Raw genomic sequence first — 18,071 nt, forward strand, 5'->3', positions numbered from 1 at the left:
CGTGATGAGTGTCTCCCCCAGTGACCTGGGGCTCTTGGTCAGGTTCTCCAGAGGCTTTCAGGGGAACCAAGGCAGAGGGGCCCAGCTGAGCGGCATGACTTCCCCCAGGGTCTCAGGGGACAGCAGTAGCTGGAGAAGTAAGAACACTTCTCATAGTCCCTTCCTTTTCCACGCTTACTTCTCCCCTTATATGGAGCCCAGTTTTGTGGCTGTGGCCAATACAGCCTAGGATCTAGTTTGTGGATCACTGCTGAATATAACCGCAGCCTTGCAGAGTTCCTGACGGGAACTACGGGCTGAGGTGTTGCACACTGGTGTCCTGCACACCCCCTGCCCCGGACACTAATGCCAGCCTTCCCATGTGGGGAAAGCACTTAAAACCCACACTCAGCAGGAGCCATGTCTTCAGGACTAGCGAATAACCTCATCAACACATACGCTCTCCATGCCTTCTCTAATAATAGTCACTTCTTTACCCTAACTTAGGGAGCTAATATGAATCCATTCACAGCTTGCACTAAAGACTCTTAATCTAAAACCACAGATGGCCTCTGTGCTTTTTATCAGGTGAATTCCACCAATAATTAAGCAAAGTTTTCTCAGGTCTACTTCAAATCAAGGCCAGCATATCTCACAGCCTTTATCCTTGTGTCACACTTTCCATGTGTTTCATCCTGTAAAATTGGTTATGGCAACTTGAATAATTAGTTGCTGTATTTGTACAGCATCAGCTCTATGCTTTCTTCCAGTTAGTTATGCTGCTTTTCATCTTATCTAGAATCACACTGTCTAACCCTTGAGAGCACGGAATAAGTTTGCAAAGTTTTTGTTCATGAGATCATCCAAGTAATTTGTAACTGCAGGCACTGTCTGTCTAACTTTATTTCCCTACGTTAAATAATTGTGATATTGTTTCTTTAAAACCCATGACAACAAAAGTCAAAACAACCTTAAATAATCCACAGACATATGGAATTGTTTTGAGAAAGAAAGTAAATTGCTGAGACTCCTTAAAAATGGAAATCTACCACGGAAACCCCAGCAGTCTCTTTTACAGTCTGCTCTAAAACTTTTCACTTGCTTTGATGTTGTTTGTAATTTATGCTCCTTTGAGGCTTTTAGATGAAGGAAATCATCTATTTTAATAATGTGAAACCTTCTTCTGGCCACCCGAGATGGGAATTCCTGCTCTGTTTCCTGTGCCTCTCTGACAGGACCAAAGGGGGAAGGAGAGTTTAAAAATTGTATGGCTGCTAGTGATCAGCTGCATGGCATCGCCTACCATTAAGAAACGTCTGTCCGGATGCTACTTATCTCTCATTCATGAGGTTACATGTTTAGTGAAGCTGTCTTTTCAAGCTTCCTCTACATAGTAGTGTTATTTCACTGGATTAGTAATTCATAAGGACAGGTTATGTAGTGATGATTATAGTACAAAAGCAATTATTGAAATAGTCTCTCTAATTCAAAATTATTTTAATTACTAGTGATACCTGTCTTTTTTTTTTTTCATTTCTGTGCCAAGTCTCTTCATGATTCTAAAATTGCCACTGAACTATCACCTTTGGTAATTGCAGTTCTCTGAGCTGAGTGAACAAAGGAAAAATTAAACTGGAGTGTCTCAGGCAGGCAGAATAGGAAATATATGTTCCTGCAGGAAAGCTACTCTCCTCCTAATTACCCTGCAATTGCCAGGTTCAAAATCTAATTTATGAGTAGCATAGATAGAATGGCCACATTAGTCCATTATTTCATGATGATCTTTTCTACTCTTGCTTTCAGAAAGGAAGGATTTTGCAGCTCTCAGTGCATTGGCATTGTCAGCAGCTGCTCTGGGCAGTGATGCTAGACTACCACACTTGAGAGAGTCTCCAAAAAAATGTAAAATAGTCTCTTAACAGCAAGGTTTTATAGAAGGAGAAAGGTACTGCAGAGTGCAATTAAACAGATAAAGCATGACCTTATGGGCTGCCTCAAACTTTGCTGACCACCTTCAGAAACAGAACCAGAAATGTTTGAAGGAGAAAGAAGTTTTCCAGCCTCCTGCTGCTGCACTTCACACCTGCTGTAAAATATACCAAATGCAGCAAATGAATTTCTTAACACTCCCAGAGTCCCTTTTACTCCAGCAAGCATAAGTAGCCTGCTAAAGTCAGTAGGTAGTGGGTAAAGCTGTCAACATGCAATGTGCAGCTGGCACGTGGTTTCACCATACCATACCATTGGTGCCTGAGGCCATGCCTACACGTCAGTCAAGTTGGGGCAATGATGTTACATGGTCATCTCAATGAGCTTTAAAAAAACAAGGAGAGACACTCACAGCCAAATGGAGCTCACCAACAATTCGCTGCCCACGTATTTCATACCCCATGCTGAGCTTTGTGTTGCCACAGAGCACCAGAGTTTGTGGTACCTGAGCCAGTCCCACAGACTTGCAGAACAACTGAGGCTGGAAGGGACCTCCGGAGATCATCTGGTCCAAGCCCTTGCTCAAAGAAGGATCAGCTAAAGCAGATTACCCAGGACTGTGTCCAGTCAGATTTTGAATATCTCCAAGGATAGAGACTCCACAAGCTCTCTGGGCAACCTGGTCCAGTGTTCAACCACCCACACAGTAAAAGAGTTTTTTCTTATGTTTAAATGGAATTTCCTGTATTTCAGTTTGTGCCCATTGCCCCTTTCCTGTCACTGGGCACCACTGAGAATAGTCTGGCTCCATCTTCCTTACTCCCCCCAATCAGGTATTTACACATTGATCAGATCTCCCTTGAGCCTTCTCTGCTCCAGGCTAAACAGCCCCAGCTCTCTCAGCCTCTCATATGAGAGGTGCTCCAGTACCTTAATCATCTTTATGGCCCTTTGCTGGACCTGCTCTAGTATCTTCGTGTACTGGGGAGCCCAGACTGGGCAACAATACTCCAGATGTGGTCTAGCCAGGGCTGAACAGTTGGGAATAACCACCTCACTCAACCTACAGGCTCCAGGGTTTACAATCAATAAAACTTTGTCTGAAAGCCTGCTGGGGTCTTCAAGCTAGTTATCAACGGAGTCATCTAGCCCTTTCTCCTAGTGTCTAAGCTAATGGCAAAGACCCAACACCTGATCTTTCTCTCCAAACTGAGGCTTGTCTAGCAGATAGAGATGGTAAAAAATCCCAGAGAGTTACCTTCTTGCTGCAATTACTATGGAAAAGCATATTCTCCTGGAAACCCATCTGTCTGTGTGATCTTCTCTGCAAAGCCCTTATGCAGAATCCTCCACTGGGCCCCTTTTCCAGCTGCAGACAGGTGTCCTGATGCACACAGTTTTAAAGAAATACTGAATGTATATCCTCACAGCTGGGCACTCAGCTCCTAGCTGCAACACATGTTAACTCCTACACCTTTAACTGGCTCCCTGCTGGATCATGCTGCTTAAAGTAATTCCATGCCCACCACTTCATGCAGCACATCCTAGAGTGTGCAAGGTCTCGGTTAGGCAGGGGATAGAGGAGTCTGACTGAGATACTATGATACAAACACCAGAGAGCCAAAAGGGGCCTATTAGCCTGCAGGGAGAGAGGGGAAGAGGACAACAACAGCTTTTTGTGGGCACTGGGAGGAGAAGCAGCACTGATGAGCAATATTTCTCCTTGTTCCCAAGCCCCCTGCTCTCTATCATGCATGTATTTCCTTTCTGCCTCCCTGGGAGAGGCAGGGAGAACAAAAGCTACATTGAAGAATAGGCAAAGGCATCTATGCATGCCTTAGTGATATTGTAATATCATAAGAAATCTAAAAAAGACACATGGTAGTTAAAGAACAGCAAAACATATGGGATATGGACTGAAAGATATATTGGAAGATATAGGAAAAACTACACTGGAACACAGCATAGTGTAAGACTGATATTTTTTATTAAAATGTCATATAGTTCTAGTGCTTTTCCTATTAGCTGGTAGCACATTTTGTAGAAATAAAGGATTGATAACATCCTGCAGGAGGGTGCAGCTGGGGAGCCACTGAGTCCAGACACATCAGTACTGCATTCTAGATTAATAAAGCAAATAAAATTATATTTGCTTTGTAATTTATTTCTGCCTCCCCTAGTCATCCGTATGTGCATAAACAAGCCTCAAGTTTGCTTTCTATGGATGACATCTAACAAAAGGATGCAATTCACATCTGATTTTTCCTTTGAAATACAAAGGCAATTTGCATAACTGTTTCTTAACATAGATTTAGTATATTTGTGCTTACCATACTTGTTCATTGCTAATCACTGTCTGTTATTTTTCACAGGCCATCTTTAAACACTGTGATTGAGAAAGGCTCAGCAAAGGGTTAGTGGTAGTAGCTACTCTCCGCTTAAAATCTTGCATCAGGTGCCTGCACACTGTGATGCACAGTGGGTCAGATCCTGATGCCCTCACTAAGCAGAACATTCCTGCACTTTATGAGCACTTCTGGGTACTCCAGTCCAAGCTGTAAACTGAGAGGCTACTAAGCCAGAATAAGGGGTCACAAATCTGAGCCTGGTCAGTCTGGGAGAAGATTTTTTCTCAGTGGCTCAGAACAATGAAAACCTAACACTACACCACAGGCAAATATTCAACAGCTGAATATTGGTTTTAAACATCCTTTATTTGGAGCTATTATGTAGATAATAGGTAAACAGAATATCTTGTACAACTCTTTCTAAAAACATATTAAAATAATTTTGTATGTTGCTGGAAAACAGGCTGTACTTACATCAGAATGGAGAATAGAAGAACCTTTTACAAGTCTTCAAATAATCTCAGACTAATTAGCTTTTAACATCCTCTCTGCTACAATTCTGGGCTTTATTAGCTGTTCTGCTTGCCATTCCTGAGCCTGCCTAATGTCTTCTGTAGAACAGCTATGCACTTTTCCAGGCATTTGTCATTTCTTGAAACATATAAAAGAGAGCACTTGGATTCAACTAACAGACTATCTAAATGCTGCTCTGCATAGAAAGTGATATATACTGACAAGCAGTAGAAGTCAGATTTTCTTTATATGGTTCTTTATGGTGAGCAAACCCACTTAAAACAAGCTCCTTCTCAAGGCAGCATATTGATTAGAGCTTACAGGCCAAAAAGACCTTTGGGAGGCAACAGAATATGGCTTGAGTCAAAGAGTAACACTAAAGCTGGCAGCAGCAACATTAAGAGTCAGTAAAACCTGAGAGAGTTTGTCTCACGTTGAAATTTATTGCACCCATTGGGACAGCCATTATGGTAGTTAGTAATTTTATCTGCACAAGTTCATCTGTATTTGGACTTTCAGAGCTTAGCGAGATATCTTGCAAGACAGAACCATATCCAGGGCCTTGTTGAATCAGGCAAAAGACTGCCATGCTGAAGTGAGGTGCAACTGTGTCTGAAAATTATAAAAGGTCAACTGTTTGTTTGGGCAGCCATGACATGAGTTATGTTAACAGTATCTCTGAAATAAGATGATGATAGGCAGGGGAGGGAAAGGAACCTCCTAGCCTGTAGTGCAGTGGTTGTCTTCTGTGGCTTGATGAAGCTGTCACTCAGAAGCAAAAGTTGCCCTTTCCTTGGATAGAAGTACATCTGTACTTCATGCTTTAGGAAATAAATGAGAAAAGCAAGAAAACACCCAGGTTAATTCCAAGAGAAGTGGTATAAAATTCTCCTGATGAGACATTTGGAAGATGATAGAAATACAGTTAATGTCACTCTACATATTCCACCAAACATTTTGCACTGCTCCTTGCTATGACTAATATGACATCTATCTATTTTATATCCTCTTCTGCCCATTTTCTTCTTCATTTGACCTGTCAGCACAGAATGTAGGCTCCTGTAGCAACCTAATCTGTGTATTTATTACAGAAATCTGAGGTCATCTCATCCTTTTTCCTACACCCAGACAAGTTTAATCCCACCTAAACAGTGGAGTACTGGCTTGGTAATGGATATAGATCTTCATACTGCATACCACCCCCAATCTTTAGAACAAGTGGAGAGAACAAACTGAACCCTATGGTTGTGGAGAGGAGTCTGAAGAACACCTCCCTTGTTTCCCATCTTTCTCACAGTGGACATGGCGTGGGGCATGCCAGGAATATTGCTTAAGCCACCGTTAGGATCCTAGATTCCTTTTAGTCAATCAAAAGAGGTAGGTATCTCCAGAGAACATTTCTGAGTGCTTAAGTTAGGCAGCAGTTAGGCCCCCTCATAAGTTAAGGACATTAAAACATCATGCATACAGACCCACCATTCTAAACCTCACTAGCTGGTTATTTCAAGATCTGACCAAAAGGGTCCAACTCCACCTTGATTTAACTCAGCTACATTCTTTTTTAGTCATTTTTTCAAGCCTTGCACAGTACGTAAAGTCTGGATGTAAGAGTCCTTGTTTGTTCACAAAGTCAGCAAATAGGCTTGGTTGAGGTCTTCAGGGGCCACCTGCCAGCTGACTTACAAACCATTCTTAGTACTTGTCACTCTTTACACTCTGTATTTCCATTCATTCCTCACCAGATTAGGACCTTTCTTCCTGTTTGCATTGGCTGTAACTGTTAATTCCCTAATTTCTTGTTTGTCTGAAGCACTAGGACCTCCTCACCTGATATGTGACACATCAAGATTTTATGAAAAAGGGACCCCTATGGAGCACTCCCTCTCTCTTTAAGGGCTATCAGTGCAGAATTCCTTCTTCAGATGGTAGGATTTAGTATCTCAAGTGCTTCCCCATGACCAGAATGAATTTGGAGTCTCATGACATCCTTATTTTCACATTAGCCCATTCTGATGAGACTTTCTGACAACTGAACCATCTCCTAGTCCATCTCTGGCTAATCAGGCAAGCCAATGAAATGCAGGCATATCTTTTACCTGTGTCATGAGAAGCGGAACAGAGCTCATTTCCAGATGTACTTACCTTCTTCAGTGAACCTAAGTAATCTGATCTCACCTGGACAAATGAACTCATGCTGTCTGGGGACAGTTGGCAGTCATATGTGCAGCAGCTCCTCATGCTGTCAGGAAAGGAACTTCCTTAAAGTGAGGAGAGAAGTAAAAAAGAGGAAAAATTGGAAAATAGCAGATGGCCAAAAGAATACACTTAGTTATTACAAGGAATCAGTGAGTGCCAGAAAGACGTCCAAAGCTTCAGTATTATCAGATATGGCCACAATCTCAGCCACTAGTACCATGTGTCCACTGTGCGAAAGGAGTCCTTTTTCCTTCTTCCAAAATCTGTCTAGGTTTCTCACCCCTTTCCTGGGCCTTTTGGAATGAAGAAAATCTGGCTTGAGAGCTAGATTCTAATATGAAAAATATAGCTGAAATGTTCTAGAAGATTAATTGATTTGCTTACCCTCTCCACTCTTTTTCTACCCTGCCTTCAGAAAAAAAAAGAAAAAAAAAAAAAACTACCATGGTCATTGAATGGAGTCCCTTCAGCATGCCTTTTCATTTCAGTATACTTGGCCATTTCTGCAACACAAGAGAGGTGCAACAAAGCTGATCTCAGCCAGGGCATCCCTTCTCATCTGCTTGTTGGAGAAAATGAAAGGGTATATATCTCCCAAGAGAATCCTTTGAGTGATACTGCTTCTGGAGTATGGTTGTAACTCTGTAGCACCTTAGCCACCATGAAGGAGAACCCTCACATAAAGAGCATTAAAGATCCAAAAAGTGTGTCCTACATTCCCTTTCAGATGTGCAATTCAAAGACACTGGGCCCGATTTCCACCCAGCAATAAAAGCAGGCCTCAACCAGACAATAGGTATGATCTCAAACAGAAAGTTCCTAACTATGTACATGACCAGACTGATAAAGGAAATGGAGAAAAACACAACTCTGGGGAACATATGAAGGGAACCACACAAGATCCATTGACCTGTTGGTCTCAGAGGGAGATCAAGAGCGCAGTCTTGCCTGACTGAATCTTCTCCACAGCTTCTTCCATATACCACTTATTTCTTCCCCCCCTCAGAAAAGTCCCATTGGAAATGGCTCACAGATTTCACCCTGGGGACAGAAGGGCAGCTGTTTATAGACTATTCTCAAACTTTCATCATTCTTCAGGCCATTGGTCCAAGGACATGTTCCAAGAACAGCATCGGGCACATAGGCTGTGCCTGACTCTTTTTAAGTCACTATATTCAGAGCCATTAAGAGACTAACTATTCTACCAGTGAGAAAAGACTCTTAGAGGCCCTTCTACTAAAGAGTTAACTTTCCTGGACCAGGGAATCTCACTGCTCATATTCAGCTGATGCAAGGTCAACGACAAGCACACCGAGGAAGTCAGAGTTGCTTTATTTTTCTTGTGAGCAGGTCAAATAAAACACTGCTGATGCTCCATTTATCTGGAGCGACAAGCAAACACTTGGCAGCAGTGGAAAGCATACATTGGAATCTGGCACCAGCCTCCTCGCACAGCTGTCAGCCTGCTGACTAATCACTTCATCCCCACGTTAATGCTGCTCCAGGTCTATAGGACCCTTTCATCTCAGATACCCAGGCACACACTCATTCTGATAGAACTATTTATACAACAATGTTGCTATTAATTCCTATGTACTATTTTATTATAGGCTTTTTTTTTTAACTAATTTTTTTTCAGGATTTTTCTCTTTTTTACCGAGTTCTTTCAAGGTGGAAGTTGTGATTCTGCCCTGCTTCCTGTATCGACCAGATCTTAGATAGACACCCCCTAGACAGGCCAGACTGAATTTTCTTGGGTTTTTGGGGGGGTTTTTTGAGCTTCATAGCTTGTTTTTCTAAACAACTCCTATCAATTTGTTTTTCTTTGGTGACTATTCTGGCAATTAAGCTACAATCACACAGCATACACCTGACTCTCCAAAGAGACCTGATTTACCTTAGGTTTGCATTATTAGATAATACTTGCAGTCTTGTCAGCACAAAGTATTTAAGCAACTCCCAAGGACAGTGTTAAAATATAGGTGGAGTCTATGAAGTCTGTTCTTGGCAGCTGTGCTTTATTAGCTGTGCTGTGCAAAGGTGGTACGGCTAAGGTAATGCAGTACTTTCACAGAAGCATTATATATTGTGACAAGCCAAACAACCTCCAGGACTCTCACTCATCATGACTCCCATTTCATACCTCATCCATTATAGGAATGAGGTATGAAAACATTTCTCTGTTTCCTAAAGATATTAACAGACTTCTGGGAAATTGTTTGCTTGAAGAAGGGGAAGTGCCCAGGCTCATTTTTTTTGCATTCAGGACCAAACAGAAGGCTATGGCAAGGCTAGCTGCCTTTTTTCCTTTAGTAAACAATAGGTTTTCACAGGGATAACTGTAAAGAACTCAGACAGTTAATTGGTTTTATGATCTCAGTTAGTAAAGGTACAAAAACATAAATTTGGGTCACTTCTACATGGTGTTCTGACTAAGGATATTCAAGTGCTTTCTGCGCAGTAACAAAGGATGTCTCCTAACACACTGAAGGTAGACAAGTAGCACCATTCCCATTTATGACTAGGATGGTGACCAGATGAGGGAATCAGAGGCCTAGAAGGGTCAACTGAGTTGGTCATTCAGCCAGTACATGGCAAAGCTAAAACTAGAACAGGGGCTCCTTATGCTCACATTTGTATGTTAAGTACAGAACCAGTCTTCCTGTATTAAAACCTGGAGACAATTGGCAGTCCTCAAGTGGATGAGTATTTTAGGGTTTCTGGTATCATCCCCCTTTTCCAAGCATCACTTTGGCCATAATTCCCAGAACAAATGGAGGACATCCATTTTCATTCTGGTAGGCTATCCTTATGGTACTGTTTCTTGGCATTCTACAGTTGCCTCAGAAAAATATGCCCATATGCTGTGTTACAACATTGGGTGGCCTGATCTGCAAGTCCAGGATAGACAGCAGTGGTAAGTGTGCTTCAGATATCTTTGCTGAAATGGAGTTTGAAAAATACACACAGGCAGTAGCAAGAAGTGGCCATTTCCATTGCCTCTGTGATTCATTCACAATTATCAACACAGGAATTCACAGCTGTATGCATGCAAGACTTGCAATATCTTCAGTACCAGGCAGAAGAGATAATTATACAGATTTTGGCACGATGTTCTCAATTTGTACTTTGAGGATGTACCGTGTGGAATTTGCTTCTGACAACAAAGGGATAAAGCATTTGCTACAGAAGACCTTAGCTGGGTTTTAGGTTGGTTTCAAGGGAAGAAGGAAATGGTGTTTCAGATACTTTCATCTGGAATAAAAATAGGGACTCCTCCAGAAGAGTTCCTTCAAACCGTGGAATATGTTTTCATCACTGAGTTTGAAATATCATTTCAGAGTCTTGGTCAGATTTACCTTTTGATTTAAACCAGAGTGGCTTAATTGAAGTCAATGGAGCTATGACAGTTTATACCAGCCAAGGGACTGGCTGTCTGTTTCAGAGTCTTATTTTCCCACAGTTGGCCTACTTCCCTTGATCTTTAAACATCTCTTGAGACAGTGACAGATTTTCTTGGCATTTGAAATACTTCACGCATTCATACAGCCTTTCTTAGGATTTTTTCCTACGTTTGTGGCATCTACAAATTAAAGTCACCTTCTCCATTTTTGCCTCTTGCTGTTGACAATGTGACCCTTAACAGTGTCATTTGTTTATTCAAGTCAGCTCTTCATACTAACTGTTGCATTCTTCTTTCCTACTGGGAGCCGTGGGCCACTTGGTAGTGGTACAACACTTGGTGGATGGTACTGTAGAGTGAGATTTTAGAAGAAAAACAGTATGGATGATCACAGCTATGCAGATGACACTGCCTAAATGTTTTCCTATCTCCAGACGTGGAAGCAAATGCACCAGAGAGAGTTTTATAGTGTTCCTGAGCTTTTTGATAACAAGGCTCAGGATACAGCTGTTGCAAAGTGAATTACACAGATTGATTGGAGTCAAAAGTATGAAGCATGAATATTTCCATACTCTTCTTTCTTGTTGCCGGAAAAGTATTTCAGAGGTCACTCTGATATGTTTTCTTGGCACAGTCTTTTCTTCAAGGCCTGATTCCCCCTTGCCTTGCGTTTTTGGTAAACACTTCTATCTGTGTAAAGCGGCTATAAGATGCTCTCACACTGTAAGGCTACGGAGAATTGGGATAACAGATTCTCCATGCTAAGACGGATTTTCTCCTTTGAATCAAATTAATATTGTTACCAAATACTTGTAGTTTGGTAATGAACTGCATTTTTTTTTTCTTGTACCTTGATCAGACATCCATGGTGTCTGCCTCTGAAATGTTAAGACTGAATTACTGCAACCTGTGTTTAGCTGCCCAGGAATTTCATGTGCCCACTGCTGGATGCTGTGATTTATTATCATGAAAAGTAGTGTAGCTGTAAGCTGCAGCTTAATATGGAGCATAGAGCAGGACCCAGATCCAGCATGCTTAAATTCAAGAGGCCTCCTGAGCACAGCTGAGGCAACCTGATTTGGGAATCTCTCTCTACTGACTAAATAGCAAATGCCTGCACCTCCCTGGACAGCTGCTTAAACCACCCTGCTACTGTTCAAAGGCTGACTGCTACCATGCAGTCTGATGGAGCTAATAATCGGCTCCACCGCAACTAACTTTTCAGGCTCCTCCAGGGAGCGAGGGGACTCTCTCTCTCAACCTGAATCACAAATAAGTTTGAGCAGGGAAGCAGTATTATTCTCCCCCAACCAAGGTGTTTCCGAGCCTGCACCTCTGAGAAATATTTAGGCTACAAGGTATCTAGCAGTTTAGCAGAGGAGGGTGGCTAGTCCATTAAACAGTGCAGCAAATAGGCCGTTGGAGATTTGCATGGTGTTCAGGTGTCCAGGTCTTGCTTTAGTTAGGATGATGGGACTATGTCTGGTCAGAAAGTTCAGATTTTGTTTTGGTTATGAAGTGCCTTACTGAGCTGCTAGCACCATTATGAAGTATTTACTTACTCTCTCTCTTAAGTCAGAGACTGCATGCTCTGATCAAGGGCTTTAAAGAAGAGTGGTTCTTACCCAAATTGTTGTTTAATTGCTTAAAATAAAAATATCATTTCTAAGATGTAGTAATTAATTCTGGGGCATAAGCCAGTAGCAAAATATGCACAAATGTTGTGTGCCATAGTCATTAAAATGTAAATCAGTGTTTTATTTTGATTGCATGATCTTGCTTACATACTTCAGAAATAACAGTCCAAAATATAAGTCACCAATTTAAAATAATGGTTATTTTTTATAAGAAAGCATGAAGACACATGTAGATGGTTTTGCCCATCAGTATAATCAATATAATACAGTGAGGATACTTATAAAAATACACTTTATTTAAGAATGGAAAAGGTAGAAGGAGGGACATGAGACTTCGGCAGTATCATCATAAATGAGAAAATATTGTAATGTTAAATTTTTGGTAGTATATTGGCTACCATTAGAGCAGCAAACATAGATTTCCAGATGTTTGTGAAGAGTCCAGCAGTTATATTTTATATCTATGGCTGTAGTAACAATTTCTATTCAGCAGCTTAGAAAAACATTTCATGTCACAACAGGAAAGAAATATTACTGTGGGATTTTTTTTCACCCTCATCCCCCATATAGCAATTCTGAATACTTTAGTCAATGCCAAACAAAAATGATGGGTTGAAAATTAAAACCGCAGTCACTAGGGGCAGGACATAAATGTGCAGATGTTTCGTGATGCTGAAGAACTTTTCAGGCAACAGTCACAATGCTGTTGTGGAGAGGGCTAACAATCCATCAGAGTAGGACACTGTCAAAAGCAGTTCCCTAAGCTATAGTATCAGAAAAGACACTTACCTTTTCATGTTCAGTTAAGAAAAAAAGAAAATCAAACACAGAAAACCTGCTCACAATGGCCCCTATTGAGCTCTCACTATTTTATCAGCAAGGGATTGACTATAATCACAGAATCACAGAATGGTTGAGGTTGGAAGGGACCTCTGGAGATCATCTAGTCCAACCCCCCTCCTCAAGCAGGGTCACCTAGAACACGTTGCACAGGATTGCATCCAGGCGGGTTTTGAATATCTCCAGAGAAGGAGACTCCACAACCTCTCTGGGCAACCTGTTCCAGTGCTCTGTCACCCTCACAGTGAAAAAGTTTTTCCTCATGTTCAGATGGAACCTCCTGTGTTTCAGTTTGTGCCTGTTGCCTCGCGTCCTATCATTGGGCACCGCTGAAAAGAGTCTGGCTCCATCCTCTCGACACCCTCCCTTCAGATACTTGTACACGTTGATAAGATCTCCTCTCAGCCTTCTCTTCTCTAGGCTAAACAGGCCCAGCTCTCTCAGCCTTTCCTCCTAAGAGAGATGTTCCAGTCCCCTAATCATCTTTGTAGCCCTTCGCTGGACTTGCTGCAGTAGTGCCACATCCCTCTTGTACTGGGGAGCCCAGAACTGGACACAGTACTCCAGATGTGGCCTCACCAGGGCTGAGTAGAGGGGGAGAATCACCTCCCTCAACCTGCTGGCAACACTCCTCCTGATGCACCCCAGGATACCATTGGCCTTCTTGGCCACAAGGGCACATTGCTGCCTCACGGTTAACTTGGTGTCCACCAGCACTCCCAGGTCCTTCTCTACTGGTGCATGGGGTTATTCCTCCSTAGGTGCAGGACCCTGCACTTGCCTTTGTTGAACTTCATGAGGTTCCTCTCTGCCCACCTCTCCAGCCTGTCCAGGTCCCTCTGAATGGCAGCACAGTCCTCTGGTGCATCGGCCACTCCTCCCAGTTTTGTATCGTCAGCAAACTTGCTGAGGGTGCACTCTGTCCCTTCATCCAGGTCATTGATGAAGAAGTTGAACAAGACTGGACCCAGGACTGACCCCTGGGGGACACCGCTAGCTAAGGCCTCCAACTAGACTCTGCAGCGCTGATCACAACTCTCTGAGCTCTGCCATTCAGTCAGTTCTCAATCCACCTCACTGTCCACTCATCTAACCCACACTTCCTGAGCTTACCTATGAGGATGTTATGGGAGACAGTGTCAAAAGCCTTGCTGAAGTCTAGGCAGACAACATCCACTGCTCTCCCCTCATCTACCCAGCCAGSMATTCCATCATAGAAGGCTATCAGATTGGTTAGGCATGATTTCCCCTTGGTGAAGCCATGCTGACTACTCCTGATCACCTTCTTTTCCTCCACATGCTTGGAGATAGCCTCCAGGATGAGCTGCTCCATCACCTTTCCAGGGATGGAGGTGAGGCTGACTGGCCTGTAGTTCCCTGGGTCCTCCTTCTTGCCCTTTTTGAAGACTGGGGTGACATTGGCTTTCTTCCAGTCCTCAGGCACCTCTCCTGTCCTCCATGACCTTTCAAAGATGATGGAGAGTGGCTTAGCAATGACATCCGCCAGCTCCCTCAGCACTCGTGGGTGCATCCCATCAGGGCCCATGGATTTGTGGGTGTCAAGTTTGCTTAAATGATCTCTAACCCACTCCTCCTCGACCAAGGGAAAGTCTTCCTTCCTCCAGACTTTCTCTCTTGCCTCCAGGGTCTGGGGTTCCTGAGGGCTGGCCTGAGCAGGAAAGACTGAAGCAAAGAAGGCATTCAGTAACTCCGCCTTCTCTGCATCCTTCGTCACCAGSGCACCCACCCCATTCAGCAAAGGGCCCACATTTTCCCTAGTCTTCCTCTTGCTACTGATGTATTTGAAGAAGCCCTTCTTGCTGTCCTTGACATCTCTCGCCAGACTTAATTCCAAACGGGCCTTAGCCTTCCTCGTCRCATCCCTGCATACTCTGACAACGTTCCTATATTCCTCCCAAGTGGCCTGTCCCCCTTTCCACTTTCTGTATACTTCCTTCTTCTGATTGAGTTTTGCCAGGAGCTCCTTGCTCATCCATGCAGGTCTCCTGCCTCCTTTGCTTGACTTCCTACTCATAGGGATGCACCGCTCTTGAGCCTGGAGGAAATCTGTTAATAATCTGTTAATATAAGTGAGCAATTTATAATCTGGAGTTCACTGGGAGCTGGACAAATGGAAAACTGCACTGTCCCAAAGTAGCATGCAAAGCATCAAGTTTCCTTCTCTAAGAAGGAAAATTTTCGCAAGCTTATAAACTGTTACCATTTCAAGCACCTATGTATACTAATGCTGTTATACATATGCCTGCCTGAAAATCTTGTATTTACCACTTACCCAGCTAAACAAAGAGATATCATGAATAACAGTACAAATAGCAAAAGGCAAGTTTTTGAAGTCCTATGTTGTAACTGGTACATTAACGCTTGTGCATGACAACAGACCCGTTGCCTCCCAAGGAGAGTGCACACAGGCGCTTCTGCCCAAACGCACGCAGAGCTGAGCCGTCCTGCTAGAGCATGAGTTTTTACTGTGGCCTCGCTTTACCACTTGATGGTGACAAGAGGATCCTTGAGGGGAATTCCAGGTTAAATATAAGTAGATGTTGTCTCCTCCCTCTCCTATTTATTTTACTTGCTTTAATTATTCAGATGAGCCCACAGGTGAGGTTTTCTGTGCCCCACTGTACCTCAGAGGGTGCAGAAAGCTTGCTGAAGGGGGCAGGATTGCCCAGGTAGCCAGGAGAAACCATGAGCAGCTGTGCTCTATCCTAGCAGAAGGAGTGGGCCAGAAGTAGGGAGGACGACAGCTATGAGTAAAAGGTGGTATGGCTGGAGTTCTGCTAAAATAGCTTGTACGAGACAGGCAGTCCATTGGGGAAGCATTGGCATATGTTAGGAGAGGCAGAGATAAGGCCAGGGACTGTGCGGCCAGGGAGAGTCGCAGAGTTATAACCACATCTCTGGTGGCCTGGCCTCTTTTCAAAGCCCCATAAAGTGCCTGTGGCAAGTGGCTTGTGTCAGGTACGAGGTACCAGTTTTTCAGAATGAAATACACCACTCCTGGGTAAAGACAATTCATTAGGTGCAATATAACTGTAATTAAGTATCAGATATTATTTCTCACAAAATGCATCTCCAAAATTGCATTGCATTAGCTACAATATTGGACTGACAGAGCATAAACAAGGGTAATGATAAACATTGGTGAACAGAATTGGGAAGAGATGGTTATTAGGGTACCAGTGTGTTTCATGCTGGGTTTATTTAACAGTCTTATTAATGATCTGGAAAAGGTAGTGAATAACCATTTAATTAAGTTTGCATTTGATACTAAATTAGAAGTTGCTGCAGACACCTCCGAAGGCAGAGAAATAAATCAAAAGGAGCTAGAAGCATGTGCAGTAAAGAAGAAAATGAGATCTGGTGTGGGAAAAAAAAAAAAAAAAAAAGCAAGCTAATCTCTCTGGAAGCAAATAATCTAAAATGTAGCTATTCAGTGGAGGAATTCTGGAGAAAGCAACGTTGAAAGAGATGTAGGAGCATTAATGGACTATATATTCCATCACAGCTTTGGTATATGTTTACAGAAGCAACGCATCAGGGAGCAGGAAGGTAATAGCCCTTCATTGTAGGGCTCTAGTGAGAACCCATCTATAATGCAGCACTCGATTTTGGGCATCCTGTTATCAGCAAGATATAGACAAATTGGAATGAGTTCAGAAAAGAGCTATAAAAATGATCCCATATCCCTGGAGATAATGACTTATGAAGAAAGATCAGAAGAAGTAAATATGTAAGGCCTTGTCTGAGAGATGACTGAAGTAGGGCAGGAAAACAGTCTGCAAATATGTGAAGGCAGAAAGGGAGGAGGATAATTTATCATAATAACTATTAGTAATAAGATGAAATAATAAGTAGCAACAATAAATTTAGAAAGGGCAACCTCAGGTTGAATGGAGGGAGAAATTTCTGACAGTGGAATTTGGGTTCGTTTGCAAAGAAGTTTCCCAGAGGTAAAAGTGAAAGCGGCATTCAAGTCATTTAAAATCAAATTGGAAAACCCACTAGAAAAAGCATCCAGCTATCGGGAACAATCTTTCATTGCTTGGGGAATAAGCTGAAAGACTTAACAGGACATTTCATACCCAAGTGTTTATGACTGTGATATTTTAATATGCCTGGTCAACTACTTCTGGAAAGTATACATTTCTCCTGCTGTCAGGCCTGATATTACAAACACTTGCATGCAAACATAGCTTGTAGAAGCCAAGTAGCTCTGCTGACATCACTGCATTGCTGATGTGCAAAAAGATGAGCCTGAGCTCTTAGGAGCTTTTGCAAGATCACAGTCTTAGTTCTTGCAGTTGTCAATGTCAAGATGGTGCATACAGGTAACCACATCATCTTGGCTTAATCTATTTATGGAGAGGTGAAGAACTGTAGAGAACAAAAGATGGGAGTAGGAAGTTCTAGAGAGGATGTATTATTATTATTATTATTATTATTATTATTATTATTATCACTATTACTATTACAACTTGTAAATGGCTGGTAACATGGAGTTCATTTCAGTTTCTTAACTGTTCATCTTTTCCATCTCCTGCATTCACCTCTGTGCAGAGTGTTCATACACTTACTGACACTGTAAGACTGCCTTCTCTACTCTGCTTTTTACTGTGTTAGATATTTTTAATGTATCCTAAAATGTCTGTTGAAAGAGAAAAGAGGCAAACTGCAGTGAAAATCTGATCTTTCTACACATGAAGAAGAGATGGCAAAGGCTGGGGATTTAAACGAATATGCAGCTAACCCTGAGTCTTTTCCCTGAAGTTAAAACAATGTAATGTTCAACTCACTTCACCATGCTTTAGCAGTAAAGACACGCTTACAGGCATTCAGACAGGTACACTCCCTGGAACACCTTGGTCTTTATGGTTTGCTTTATGTTGTTGTTTTCTTCTTTTCCCTCTCTCCTCATTGGTGGGCTGCGTGCGGGGCTGGCAGCCTGGTTGTGCCGCAGCCCAATTCCCGAGCCGCAGGATTCTCCAGCAAGGGGTCGAGCAGCAGCAGTTCCAGTGAATCCGAGACCAGCTCCGAGTCTGACTCAGAGAGCGAAAGCAGCTCCAGCGAGAGTGACGGCAGCAAGCCCTCGCATTATTCCAGCCCAGAGGTAAGGATTTTGACGTTTTGTGACTTAGGGCGGCAAGCCATTATTACACCCACTCAGGCCTTTTCTCCTGCCAAGCCAACACAAGGAGGCTGGGGGAG

At 42.7% G+C, this 18,071-nt stretch overlaps 1 protein-coding gene across 1 annotated transcript in view; it reads left to right on the top strand.

The window, feature by feature from the left end:
• The window catches only part of AFF3 (AF4/FMR2 family member 3), a 371,463-nt gene that overhangs the window by 309,059 nt on the left and 44,333 nt on the right, over positions 1-18,071 (top strand). The window contains exon 11 of the mRNA XM_026066422.1: positions 17,808-17,973. Within this exon, the coding sequence (XP_025922207.1) occupies positions 17,808-17,973 (166 nt within the window). The remainder of the gene's footprint in view (positions 1-17,807; positions 17,974-18,071) is intronic.

The sequence above is a fragment of the Apteryx rowi genome, unplaced genomic scaffold (assembly GCF_003343035.1).
Source record: "Apteryx rowi isolate R43461 unplaced genomic scaffold, aptRow1 scaffold_103, whole genome shotgun sequence".
NCBI lineage: Eukaryota > Metazoa > Chordata > Aves > Apterygiformes > Apterygidae > Apteryx > Apteryx rowi.